Here is a 13,563-nt window from a genome sequence, read left to right on the forward strand (position 1 = left end):
ACTTTCTCACCGCAGATCAATTACTCACTACCTACACATTGTCCCGTCACGTTGTCACCATCTTATATATACCCGACTACCCCCAATCTAGTAATCTCAGGAAGGTTCGAGAAAGAAGTGGCGTGATACTAGTCACGTGACCTCGCTGACGCAACAATACACATATATCAGATATCAACTCAAAAGATCACTATCAAATGGGTATCAAGATTGTGCTTATTAGGATTACTTAATAAATGCTATTTGCCAAATATATTTTCATATTCATTACACCTGCATGTAATATATTTGTTTAATACCAACTTCAACAAAGCTTGTTATTGAAAACAAAAATTTTCATTCTATAAGTTTCAATTATCATGTAATTAAAAAAAACAGTGTGTGTGTGTCAATTAATCCGTATATGTATACGTGCGAGCTCACATCAAATTCAGTATTCCTATTGGCTAATTGTACGGTGGTGATTTTACATTTATATGAGTATAAAAGTGAATCACGTTTTAAGATCATTTCTGTAAAATAATTTAAAACTACGACTTTTATAAATTAAATACGATTCGTTCAGTAACGTAAGGAAACACATTAATTCTTTACTTTTCCGTGGTTTATAAATAGCGCAATACCATTGCGGCGATTAGCCTTTACAGTCATTACCAAAACTTCATTCAGTTTCGACGTTCTACAGCTAGCATATTGCGCGAAAGAAAATAATTACAAGTTTCAGATGATATACAAATGCTTTTTACACCCATATACACATAAGAAATTTACAACAAAAAAAAACATGTCGACAGTTAATTTTTACACTTCCTGATACCATAAGTTTAAAAATTCACTATTTTACAACCATTATACATTTACATCTATCTCAACACAGGCACCTAAAATTGACATTTAGGCGTAATGGTTTAATACGCTTCTTGCGCGAAGAACGAGTTTTACCCACTAGGTTTGCTTGTTTAAAGTTACGCACAAAACAACACAATGGGTATCGAAACTCGGATTCTAGCATTGTAAGTCCGCAGACATACCGCTATGCCACTGGGGAGCTACCCACTAGGGTAATACAGTATTACACATTTCTAGAAATGGACTCCCCATTTTGTTAATACTTTATGAGAAAGTAAAAAAAGAGGAGATATCATTATGGAATTGAAAAAGTTAAAAAATTCACTATTTTATAACGTTGCTTTATCAACAAGATTTTGATGAAGGAAAAAATTCTCAAAATCTTAGTTAAAGATGACAATTATCCAGAAAGATAAGGTGTTTATACCAAAAATGTTATATACAAAGATATATTTCGTTTATAGTAATTCCAGGTTTTTACGCTTCGTTGCTTTAAATCTAAATACAACAACTTCATATTCTACTTTGTAATTTTTTGTTTTTTTATGCCCAACTACATAATACAGTAACAATATTATTTGAAGGATTTATTTATTTAAAACACACAACTTTCTCACATATATATAGTATTCCACTTTATAAAACTAAATATGTGAAGAAAGAAATCTTTTGACTTTGGCTCATATGGCATAACATGCGAGAGTTCGTGGATTCAATTCCGCCTATACCCATTGTTTTTTTGTTTCAGTAGTCAAATAATTTTAGAGCATGTATTGTGTACAAAACACGAGATTAACCCCTAGTTCAGGAGTCACCAACCTGCAGCTATCTGCCGTGTCCACCAAGGGGTTTCGAACCCCTGATTTTAGCGATAAAAAATCCGAAAACTTACCGTTGTCCCACCGGGGATTTTTATTTTTTTTAATTAGACCGTTAGGGCATATTGCGGCTCTTAAAATGCTTTGGTCTTAGACAAAAACAGAAAAATGACTCTTCTTCTTTGAAAGGTTACGTAGTTGTTCATAATTACAATTTTTCATATACAAATTTAGTTTTAATACACTAGAGGGCAGGGTTTCACGTTCCAATTGCCAAAAAGCTTAGCAGTTTATTTTATGAGTGTTACCAAGCTTATAAATTGTTCTAGGAGTTCAAATCTGGAAATTTAAAACATATGTTTTCAATGCCAGTGTAACGATGAGAAGTTGTTATCACTGTTATTATTAACAATTGTTGGGAAATTCAATACGTTAACTCAATTGGAGGCTAGGGACAGTAGAACGTAGACTAGAAGTAGAAGTGCCATAATCAATATTACTATTACTAGTTATTACTGTTACTATTTGTTAATTCTTCAGACGTTGCTTGTAAGTTATAGTAGGTGTATTATTTGCTGTTCTACGTAAATTTGCAGAATTAATTTATAGATTATCAAAAGACATCATTACAGCTTATCTAATCAGGTAAAACCAAAAGAATAAATACAATAAGAGTAGATCTGGAGCCTAAATTTTGGGATACTGAAATGTGGGAGTTTTATGTTAAGCAATTTCATTTTTAAATTCTACCTATTTCAGTATTTGTTGAATCTTTGCGTAAGTAAGACAGAATGTTTTGTTTGAAAAGTTGCAGTTACATAAGTAATTGCGAGAAAAAGAAAATTAATTGAATTTAAAAGCAAAGTGATGAGCAACCATGAAGAATGCAATAAAATCTTTATAAAGTTTATTCACGTCTTAAAATTTAACGAGTTAATAATAACAAATTTTATATTATTGGAGTTTAACATAGTATTCTGTTTTATAGAGGAACTTTACTTTCCATGGAGGATGTTTTGATGAAAGAACAAGCTGTTTTGGAATCATATTTCCATTCACTTGCTTGTTTCGCCTATGACAAGGCAAAAGAAACTGTGGTAATTTTTCATCAGTTTCTTGTATATATACTGGAAGTGTAATGTGCCTGCATTGAAGTAAAAATTCTCATCAGAATGTTAATATATATTTAACACTTACTTTAGCATGTAATTTTATGATCATCACAGCCCAGTAAAAATCTGTCTTCTGCTCACAAAATATTTGAAAAAATATATATATATATATAATTCAGATTTCAAAGAAGATTTCCATAATTATTAGAATGAGCAAAAGTAAAAATGTTATGAAATATCATTCAGGATGTCACAAAGTTGTGAGTATAAAAGTTTTTAATACATGTTTAACCAAGGCAATAGATAAAATAGTATCAGTCTTTACCTCACCATGAATAATATGTAATTAGTCATTTTGAACTTTTGGAATTGTGTGTGTGTATCTGAATTATTCATGGCAATTATTTCTTTTTGTATTAATTACTTATGCAAGAAATATTCTAAGAGAATTTTTTATTTTGTTTCAGGAACGTGAACGTGATGTTGCACACAAAGCTCACCAGACCACCTGGATATTAAACAGCATGTTGACAGCTCTGTCTCAGTTTGCTGCAATTGAAAAAAATTACACTTCCTTGTTGTTTTTGGTGCCAAAAGGGTTTCTTCGAAAAGATGTGTGTTGACTGTTTTATATTAATTTTCCTCTTTCATAATATTGAGTTTTGTGTGTATATAACTAAAACAATAAAACATTATTCAATTCAGTATTTACAACATGTCCTTTTTTTTCATTAGCTCATTTTTTATTTTAGACTTGCTATTATTTGATATATATAATAATTTTCATACATCCATGTATCAAAATGGTAAGTTTGTAACTTCATCAGTATTTTTACACATCTCAAACTTAAACTTACAAAGTTTGTGATGTATTATTCAACATAGAATGAAGAAGATATACATTTATTCATCAGTAACAGCTAATACAAGTTTACAACTGATTCTCTGAGTGTGTTTTCAAAAATTATTAGTTTCTGTTAAAAATTAGAAAGACTGAAATATATTTATGACTTGAGTAGAGAAAAGCAGGCCATTTAATAAGATCTAAGTTTGTTGTCTTCCTCATTTAGAGAATGTAGCAGGTTGAAGTTAAATTTTATTTCATATTTTGGTATATCTTCCTGATATAAAGCTATTTTGAATTTATGTAATACAGTTGCTATAATGTATGTGTTTGGTTAATTGCTTTACAGTATGAAAAATAAATTAATTACAGGTCAGTCACTAGATCCAAAATGCCAGCTTTGTTGCACCAAACATTTTTTATCAAATGAGCAAGCAAAGCTGTATATTCATAATCCTATCACACAACAAGGAATAATAATACTGTTACATTAGATTGGTGAAAAATTATGTGAATCAGTTGGATTATTAAGGTAAAATGTGGTTAAAATTTTTTTTTATATTATTGCCAAGGAAATAATAGTTTATTTTTCATAAATTAAGTTTTGGTTCTATAGTGTGATAAAAACTTTTATTACCATTGTATTTCAGAGCTCTCTGAAAACAATATACGAAACATTACGTGGTGAGTTTCGAAGACTGGAAGAAAGAAGTACTGGGGGATTAACACCTTCTTCTAGTCCCTCTGTAACACCCACTCCTTCATTTTATAGTCCCTCACCTCCAACTCCTGTGGCCTCCCCATCATCAACTGCTGGCAGTCTTGTAGGCACTCCTGTATCTAGTTCTACGGGAAGCATACACAGTAATTATTTACCTGGAATAGTTGGTCATTCTGCCGTAGGTAACAGCCCTCAGTCTGGTATGGATGTATTAGAGAAGTTTGTTGGACATCTGTGTGGCCAGCTTTTCCATTTTATCTGTGCTCGTCTAAGCATTATGCATTTGTATCTTTTATTATCTTAGTTCTTTACTAATGGTATTAATCTGTAAACTTAGGGTGCTATAACTTTTGAATAATATTATTGTTATTTGATGAAACTAAAGTCTGCTTTAGTTATTAGATTACCAACATATTGCAAGAAAAATTATTATATAAGAAGTTTTAAAAATAACTTTGTATTTTGTTTAAATTTCACCCATTTTTTTTTCTTTTTTCACTAAACAGAACTCATTACTGTGTTTGTTTCAACAAATTCAAAACTGTCCCATTTTGGAAACTAATACTTGCTCTAAGGAAAGAAGACACAGAAACAAATGACTCCAATGATGTAATGGAGTGTAGTAACTTCAAACAGATGAAAAGCAAATTCTTGAACCATTGACTATAAAATTCTAAGTCTCATCTTTTTTTATATATAACTACCTCCAATTCATAGTTTTAAGCTTTAAAGCAGTTCAGAATATACTGGGAATAAATTTTGCAGATTAAAATAATCAATAATACAGAATGTTACAATTTAATGCCAAAAACTAGTGAAGAATTAGAAACCAATTTGGCTAATATCTGCAGTTTATGTGATTTTTATTGCAATAATCCAAAATCTAGAAAAATTAGATAACAATGCTTCTTGTTTTCTTGTCACTTTCATAAGATCTGGATTCATTCTTCTTTTTAATATTTTAAATTGTAGCTAAGCATTACATCTGCAGGCAGGTTACATATTAATCTTTAAAGTAAGTGACCAACTCCTACATGTTATACAAACTTTTGATCTTTGTTACTTGGTCAGGAACAAAGTTATACTATTTCTTTATAACAACAACCAAACCACCATGTTCCAACAAATGTAGGTATAACTTTCTTTACTTTGTATTCAACTGTTCTGAATCCTTTATTAGTATTTTGAATAAGCTATTATTAATGTTATAAAACTTATTCACTTTAACTTGAACTCAGCTATGAGAAAATGTACACGATGAGCAGTAATAGATTTATGAAATACAAGGAGCTGATCCCTGGAATCACAGAAATTGTCAACAGAAGTCAGAGACTGTTTCATCATCCCCTTCTGTCCCCTCTCAAGTCTGCCTTTGGGTAAGTAAAATGTTTTATTTCCTACATATAAAGTTTTACTTCCTCTCTCATCTCTAAGTGTGCCTATTGGTAACTTACTTATATTGTTTGTTAGGTATAAAGTTTTACATCCCTTTCATTTCTGTCTTTAGCTAAGTCAGCTGTATTGTTTCCTAAATTGAAAAATATCACACTCTGTTTTCTATTTTTCTGGTAGGTCAACTGTATTGTTTTCTGGAGTTAACATCCCTGCATCCCTCAAAATCTATATTTAGATAGAACTTTAAAGGTAGATGATTAATTTTCATAATTAATTGCCCATGAGCAGTGATTACATTGATTAGTGTCACATAAAATAAAATAATTGGTTAATCAACATTTCAGTTAAATCAATTTATGTCACAGAAATAATCAATTAATTAAGTATATGGTTTCTGATTGTAATTTCTTATTATTCCAACTATCCAAGTAATTGAAATATTGTCATTATGATTTCATGGTATTACGTTTGTTTAACTCAAGTTTGTTCAGCTTTGGGCCATAATGGCTTGGTAATTAGAGTGGTTGTCTCATGATTCAAAGGTTTTTGGTTCAATTCGTGTTACCATCAAACATGACTGCCCATTCAACCACAAAAGTATTGTACTTATTTTTAAGTTATGATAAAACTGATAAGGCTATCTGGCACTGACCATAATTTTAATGATCCTCATTACTGACCATGATAGGGCAAATGTTCTGTGACACCATGTATTGAATCTGTGATCCTCAGCTCACAAGAAAAATACCCTAACCACCAGGTTATTCTGGCCTTGAGGTGTGTAGCATTTACTTATTACGTGCTATAAGCATAGCCAATGTTATATTATTTAGGGCATGCCTGCAATGTCCAGAAGGGTTTGGTGGGGGCTTGAACCCTTCAAATAGCTATAAACTTTTAAAGTTTATGCAAAACATGTACACTACAAAATTGACATGTAGATAGCTGATTACTTGTCTCTAAATAGAACTGCTTTAAAACAATGAGAAATACACTTTATTTGCTCAGTGACAATTGCAATCTTTCAACTATGAATAGTCTTTGTTTAGCCCAACCTCTATGTGTAAGAGTAATACCAACATAAGTACTTGCTTTGCATATTGCTATAGCTATATGTAGAGCTCAATTAATTTTACTTATGTTCAGTAAATTACATTTGTGGTATATTTTATAAAAATGGTCAAATATCGTTTAAAATTAAAAAGTCCTATTATGTTCTTGTCAAAAATACAGAAGCTGTCTAAGAGTAATTATTATAAAATTTGTTGCAGATCTGAAATTTCTCATCAAAAATGTAAAAAGTAGTCAAAATGTTTCAAAATAGTACATCAAAAATATCAACCATCTTCAAATGTATGTAGTGTAATAGTTATTTTTTTAGTAAACAAAACAGTAATGAATAGTGTTACAATCTAACACAAGGAGTAACTATAAAAGATTTTTTTTAAACTTCTTAGTTAAGATGTTCTAACCTGTAGTAGACTTAGTGTGACAGCTTGTTATCTGGTGAAGCTCTGTAAGAGAAATCAGTTTACGTAGGTTTGGCAAAGTAATGCTTTAGACATTGCATTTACATAGCTTTTAAATATGTTTTCTTCTTTTTTATTATAATTATGTACATCTTCAACAGCTGATTAATTATCACACAAACCTCTGTGCAATTTATCATATACAATCTTAACAAAATATTAAACATTACAATAACATTTAATCATATATTAACATAAAAAATCAGCAAATAGTCTTTTGAAATAGTTCTTATTTTCATCATTCAAAAAAATGCAATTAAAATAGTAGTATAACTAATGATTGTGTTATATTTTTATTAAATAATTCTACGTTTGTCAAAAATCCGTTTGTAAAAATTGCTTTAATTTATAGCAACACTTTAGAGATCAAAGAATACCTATAGTTTTAAACATGTTGGAAAAGATGAAGAGGTATCATTTAGGCCTGGTTCCAACATTACAGATATAGCATAGTTTACTGATTAGACATATCAACAATTATATATTATAAATCAAAACAATTGTTCATAATATTTGTCTCTAGATTTATTACTCTGCTTTCATCTTGTAATTTATGTATTTCAATTTATTTTTTGTATAACATTATACAGTGATCTCTAAACAATTAGTCTAACATACTTTGATTAAATAGTGCAAAATATTTCTAATATTCTGCATGTAGTTAAAGCTTAAATACTAAATGATTTACAACCTACTTTATACTTTTGTATCCAACAGCAGGATTGTAAAATTTACTTACAAGTTTATAGCTACTGGCTTTATACAGTTTTGTGCTAAGCTAACACGATTTCATACTGTAACATTATTTGATTGCTCTAAAAGTTAGAAGCTAATTTAATAGATGACTCACACCACAGTGAACATTAAATAATTATTTTCATTTAGCTTATTCATTTATCTTAATTTTAAAACTGCAATTACATGGAAGGTAATATCTTGTATAAGTGTGATAGAATCAACCAGCCAGATGTATGGCATTTTCTGATACTGTACATCAACTCTGCTCACATGTATAGCTATTCCAGTTCAGTGCTGCCCTTTGTATGCTGTAACAAATTTATTGTTATGTATTTATTTTTAATATGAATGTTGTTTGGATTAAATTTGTATTTAAAAATATAGTGTCAGATATGTATTGCGTGTAACGAATTTGTTGTATTTATTTTAATGACAACGTTTCTTGGGAATGAGTTTATATGTAAAAACGTGCCTAGCTTACCGTGTTAGTTACGTATGGGGAAACTCCTGCCAATTCTCCAAGGTTGTACAATATTCGTGAATATATCCACATCTGTAACCGGTTAAATATATTCCACTATCGTTGTCCGGACTCTCGATAAAACATTTCATGCATGTATAAAGATACCAAGGCCAAAGAGAGAGAGTATATTAGTCTGCTAGGAACCTGTTATAACCATGTATGCTATAAACCATAATTTTGCTAACCCTTATCAACCATTGCACAGGTTTCAGGCCTGGGAGTCTTGAATGAGGATTTTTTTGGCTATCATTTGTTGGGAGATTGATCGTTATATGAGTCATCCTTCTTCTCCAAAAATTATTCTGATTCCTACTGAATTGTCCAAACCTGTTCATGATGATGAGGAATTTGACAGCCTTTTTCCTCCTCCTAACTATACCATGCCTTCACATGCCTCTCCTAAGGAATCTACTAGGCCTAACTCTGCCTTTTTAGATATGCTTTCTCAGGTGTGTTCAATCCTCACGTTTTCAACAAGTTCATACAATGTTGTCCCTTCGTTGTTACATGACACCAGTCTTTAAAGTACCTTATTTTCCCTCCTTTCCCTGACATCAGGGTTCATGCTGAGCATTTTGTTTCTCTGTTAAGGACTGGTGTTAGCATACCTTGTCCTCCTTGGGCTTATGTTCATTATGCTTTGGCATATCAGCAGGCTGATCATCCCTTTCTTGTCTCTCAGCAGTTGGAGTCTCTTTTGCTAGTGTGTGTAGGGTGGGGGTGGGGGCTATTCCTGAAAATCCTATCCATTTCTCCCATGCTCAGTTTCCTGCTTTCAACTTACCCTTACAGCTTTTCTTGAGTGCTTGTCCAACATACACCTCCTTTTTGAGGCATTCCACTGATCCCCTTAAGGGTTGTTGGGGGGATATATTTTCCCTCCTTGGCACCACATTGGCATGGTTGTACTCTTCAGCCCTGTCCCTTCACACATGGTTTTGTTGCTGTTGGGATCTTATTGGGAAGGATGCTGTCTTGTCACAGGTTCATTTACCTTCCACTTATCTTCATGACTTACAGATGGCTTCTTTTTTCCATCGGTCTGTTTTTGGAGATTTTCCTGAACTTGGAATCATGTGTGGTATTTGTGAGACCACATTTGACCCTTTAGTCTTTGGTTACTGGTTTGTATCATTCTGATCCCATAATTGATGATGTCTCCCATAATTGTTTCTTGTCCTACAACCTTCTGTTCTTTACCAGTAGGGGTTCAAAATTTTGCTCTATGCCTAGACATCAAGTTCATCTTTGCCAGCAGTTCCATGACTATCAGGTCTTTTTCCTGTCCAGTTGGAGCATGTTTGATTGATTTTGTTCACCTGTGGTGGGTTGTCACTACCAATTTTTGGGTGATCCCAGTTTTGTGAGAAGGACGTTTATCTATTTCCTTTCACCATCACCATTGTCTCCTATTCCAATTTCCTTCCCATTAACTCCGAATCCAGCTACTAGTCTGCATCTATCCAAGACTGTGCAGACCCTTCTATCACAGACATCTATCGAGCCTGTTAACCAGCCTTCTCCATGTTTTTACTCCAGACTTTTTGTTGTCCCCAAGACCAATCAGGGGACTGGCATCCTGTGATCCATCTGTCCTTTATCACTCTGATGGACTTTTTCTCCAGGACTGAATGACCATGGTAAATATCTCAAATGTTTATCTCCATTTTCCTATTTCTTACCAGTGCAGATGTTATCTTTGGTTTGTCCACTACGGGGTTGTGTATCAGTTTCATGTCTAGTCTTTTGGGCTTGATTCATCACCATATGTATTTTATTGGGTGATCAAGGCCTTTGCCTGACATATGCATTGTAGAAGTAATGTGACCAGGACTAATCTTTTAAGTGCTTTAAAGTAATTTTCTTTGTAATTTATGGTGTTTGTATCCTTTGGTAATCTCTTGTAACAGGATGTATCATGTAACTAGAGACAGGCAGTGTTATTCAAACCACATGTACTGTAAACTATTACATTCACTGGTAGTGGTAATTAGTTTTGTCTGTATAGTGAAACAACATACAAGGACATATGTTAAAATAAACTTGTATGAAAGTTCAAAGAAAGTTTATTCAAGTACCAAAAAGCTCTCTCACTATCATATCTATAGTAATGTTCAAACGCACATGACAGTTTATGGCAAATGTACGAGGTTCACGCTGCTAACCTCACAGTTTTTTCAGCACAATAAACAAAAGTATGGTTGCAATGAAACATAAACTTGAAATAAGAATACATTTATGAAATAACTTTAAAATATTTTTATGAACATATATAAACAAAAAATCCTAGTTAAAAATACTTGTTTATTGTTAAGGTTTACTTAGAAATATTATTTTCAGGTCTTGTATGTTATTTGAAACTGTTAGGAGAGTATGTGATTATTAAAAAAATTAAAAGTAGACAAATTTTGGATTTTATGAATGATAAAAAGTTCTTAGAGATTTTAAAATAATGTACTAAAACATAAAAAGTAATAAGTTCAAATCTGGAACAAATATAAATATCGTAATCATTTCCTATAAATACCATTTCCTAATGTAATTTTTCAAGATATTAAAGATCAGAATGCAAAAACTAAATTTATCAAAGTAACAGGCTTTATGTTCCTTGAACTACATGCATTTATGAAAGTTCTTATGAAGTTTCAAACAATGTCATCCACTAGTTTTATTATTGGAACGAAATATAGCAAGATTTGCTTTGGCTATACGAAAAGTTAGTAGCTGCTAGTAATCGGTTTAACCTATTCAGTTTATCCCACTGAAAAAGAGATATCTGATTTTTTTTCTTTTATTATTGTTGAAAAGAGTTCTTATAAGCTTCAGAAATTTCAAGAGATTAAAGACTAATGAAATGTGCTATCAAACTTAAAGCATGTAAGGAGTTAATGGAACTTCAGTATAAGTTTCATGTTATGAATTTACTTTTTTTACTTAAAAAGCTACCTAGACTGAGTTAGTGAGGCAATAAAAAAAATTTCTAAAACCATATAACAATTTACTTGAAGGCCAGACCAGATTACAGAATATATTTTTAAGTTATATCTAATAAAATACTCTATCACCTTGCATATATCGATATACATAAAACTAGTAAGACTGTAAATGTTTTAAACCAAGCCTTTTCTTTACAAAAAGAAATATAACACATTTAGAGTTTACAATCATATGAATTTCCTTAGTGCAAGCAGCCTTTGAACAATAGTTATTTTAGATGGTCACTTTAAAGCTTTAAACATAATGATAGAAGTTGCTGAGAATTATGACTAATAAAATATTAAATCTAATTAGAAAACATACAAGAGATGGTTGACCACAGCGTATCAACTCTCACAATAATGAAAAATCAATTTATTTATACTTTTCCACTAGGTGAGTAATGAGATTAAAACTTGTGCTCTGATAAAGTCTGAATGTTCCAAAAATGAAGTAATATACTGCTTGTTTTCTTGTGTTCACTTATATAATAGTGTTTTTACATAGTAGTTTGTCAGTTCATTAAGCTGCTTTATGACTATTCAAAAACACAGAGTTTGATGAAAGGATCCTACTTTTCTTATTACTGGTATTTAAAAATTCATACATGAACTGTTTTAAGTTCTAGCTTTACACTAACTGATGCATTGACTCAATGGAAGTAATATCTTGCATAAGAATGCCAACTTTAGGTCACCTGGTTTTGAGAAAAGATTCTACGTCTTCATACATGTATAAAACATGCACTCGAACATAATATATATAGTGTATTTCTTTTTGTGTTACTACAATATGGGTTTTCACCATAAACAGCACTGAATGCATATGCTGTAAAAAAGTTCCTAGCTGCTGTTTTTGTTGTTGGAAAAGTTTTCTCACCATTACTTCTATTTTTTAACATATGAGCATTCCATATGGCAAGAGAATACTTTTTACAAAGACAGTATTTTTATGATTAGGTTTAAAATTCATAAATTTTTTCCTCTGAAATTAACATATTTCTTCCAGGGTAAACCTAAAATACATATATTAATAATAATTTAGTATATTTTGAAATTAAAATGAGAGTAAAAAAAAATCAAATATATTCTTTGCTTTATCATACAAGTTTAGTCTTTAAAACCTTTCTTGCTGTAAAAATGTTGCATGTCAAACAAGTTGACATTTCTAAATTATGATAATTTTCTTGGATTATATCCAGATAATAATTTATGCACCAAATGTTTGTTAAATTTAATGTAATTAAAAATAATGATATAAAACTACTTGATTTTAAATAGACAAGACTGGGGCTAAATTTTGGTACCATCTAATACAGACAACATTGTATGCAAAAATTGGCTTTATTGTCCTTAAAACCATAAATCAGGTAAGAAAGTAATGTCCACACATGTATGTGTTTCAAGCAGTTTTTAACCTGGATTACGTAAATGAATGAGAATTATCCCTTGTGACATTCAAATCCAGAATCTTTGAAACACGTTTTACTTTTTCCTTGTTTGATAATTGTACTTGTTTATTCATATGTCTCTATAGACACAAACAATTTCTGCCAATAATGTTGAAAAATGTATTTCAATTAAAATTTCCTTTAGTGTAACATATGCAAGTTTCCTATTTATAAGATAACTGGCTGGAGTACCTGTTTGTTGGATGGGTGAAATAAAAACTCATTTGTAACAAAGGAATGTGCTTCTATTTTTATTTCTTAACATAGTAAACATTAAAAATTCAATAAATATTGTTACCACAGTGGAAGTCACATGACGTTGGGAGCATGCGTGCTGGAGTTTCTCAAAGGATCATGAATTTGCCAGGCAACTCTATCTAATCGAGATGCCCTCTTTTTTTAGTATATAAGCCTGGCAAAGAAAGCTAGAGGGATAAATAGATATTCGAGTCATAGTAAGCCGATTCTATTTCTGTGTTTTGCAGCTGCATGGAGCGAAATTATCGAGCTTGTGAATCACTGTGATTATAGTATGTGTTTATAAAAGTCGTTAAGTTTAAAGCAACGAGGAATATATTGACTGTGGAAATTCTGTGTATTACAAAGTT

The 13,563-nt window shown here is 31.2% G+C and overlaps 1 protein-coding gene across 3 annotated transcripts in view; it reads left to right on the plus strand.

Moving 5' to 3' along the window:
* The first annotated feature begins 1,908 nt into the window (after positions 1 to 1,908).
* Positions 1,909 to 13,563, plus strand: part of LOC106464055 (KICSTOR complex protein C12orf66 homolog) — a 22,537-nt gene continuing 10,882 nt past the window's right edge. Inside the window, exons 1-5 of one of the 3 annotated variants that reach the window (XM_022391719.1) lie at positions 1,909 to 2,216; positions 2,656 to 2,764; positions 3,247 to 3,393; positions 4,274 to 4,629; positions 5,583 to 5,720. In XM_022391719.1, coding sequence (XP_022247427.1) covers positions 2,672 to 2,764; positions 3,247 to 3,393; positions 4,274 to 4,629; positions 5,583 to 5,720 — 734 coding nt within the window. In that variant the 5' untranslated portion in view covers positions 1,909 to 2,216; positions 2,656 to 2,671. Of the gene's footprint in view, positions 2,313 to 2,655; positions 2,765 to 3,246; positions 3,394 to 4,273; positions 4,630 to 5,582; positions 5,721 to 13,563 lie in introns of all 3 variants that reach the window. The other 2 variants (XM_013924164.2, XM_022391718.1) reach the window with 2 other exon arrangements.

This window comes from Limulus polyphemus, unplaced genomic scaffold (assembly GCF_000517525.1).
Source record: "Limulus polyphemus unplaced genomic scaffold, Limulus_polyphemus-2.1.2 Scaffold1550, whole genome shotgun sequence".
NCBI lineage: Eukaryota > Metazoa > Arthropoda > Merostomata > Xiphosura > Limulidae > Limulus > Limulus polyphemus.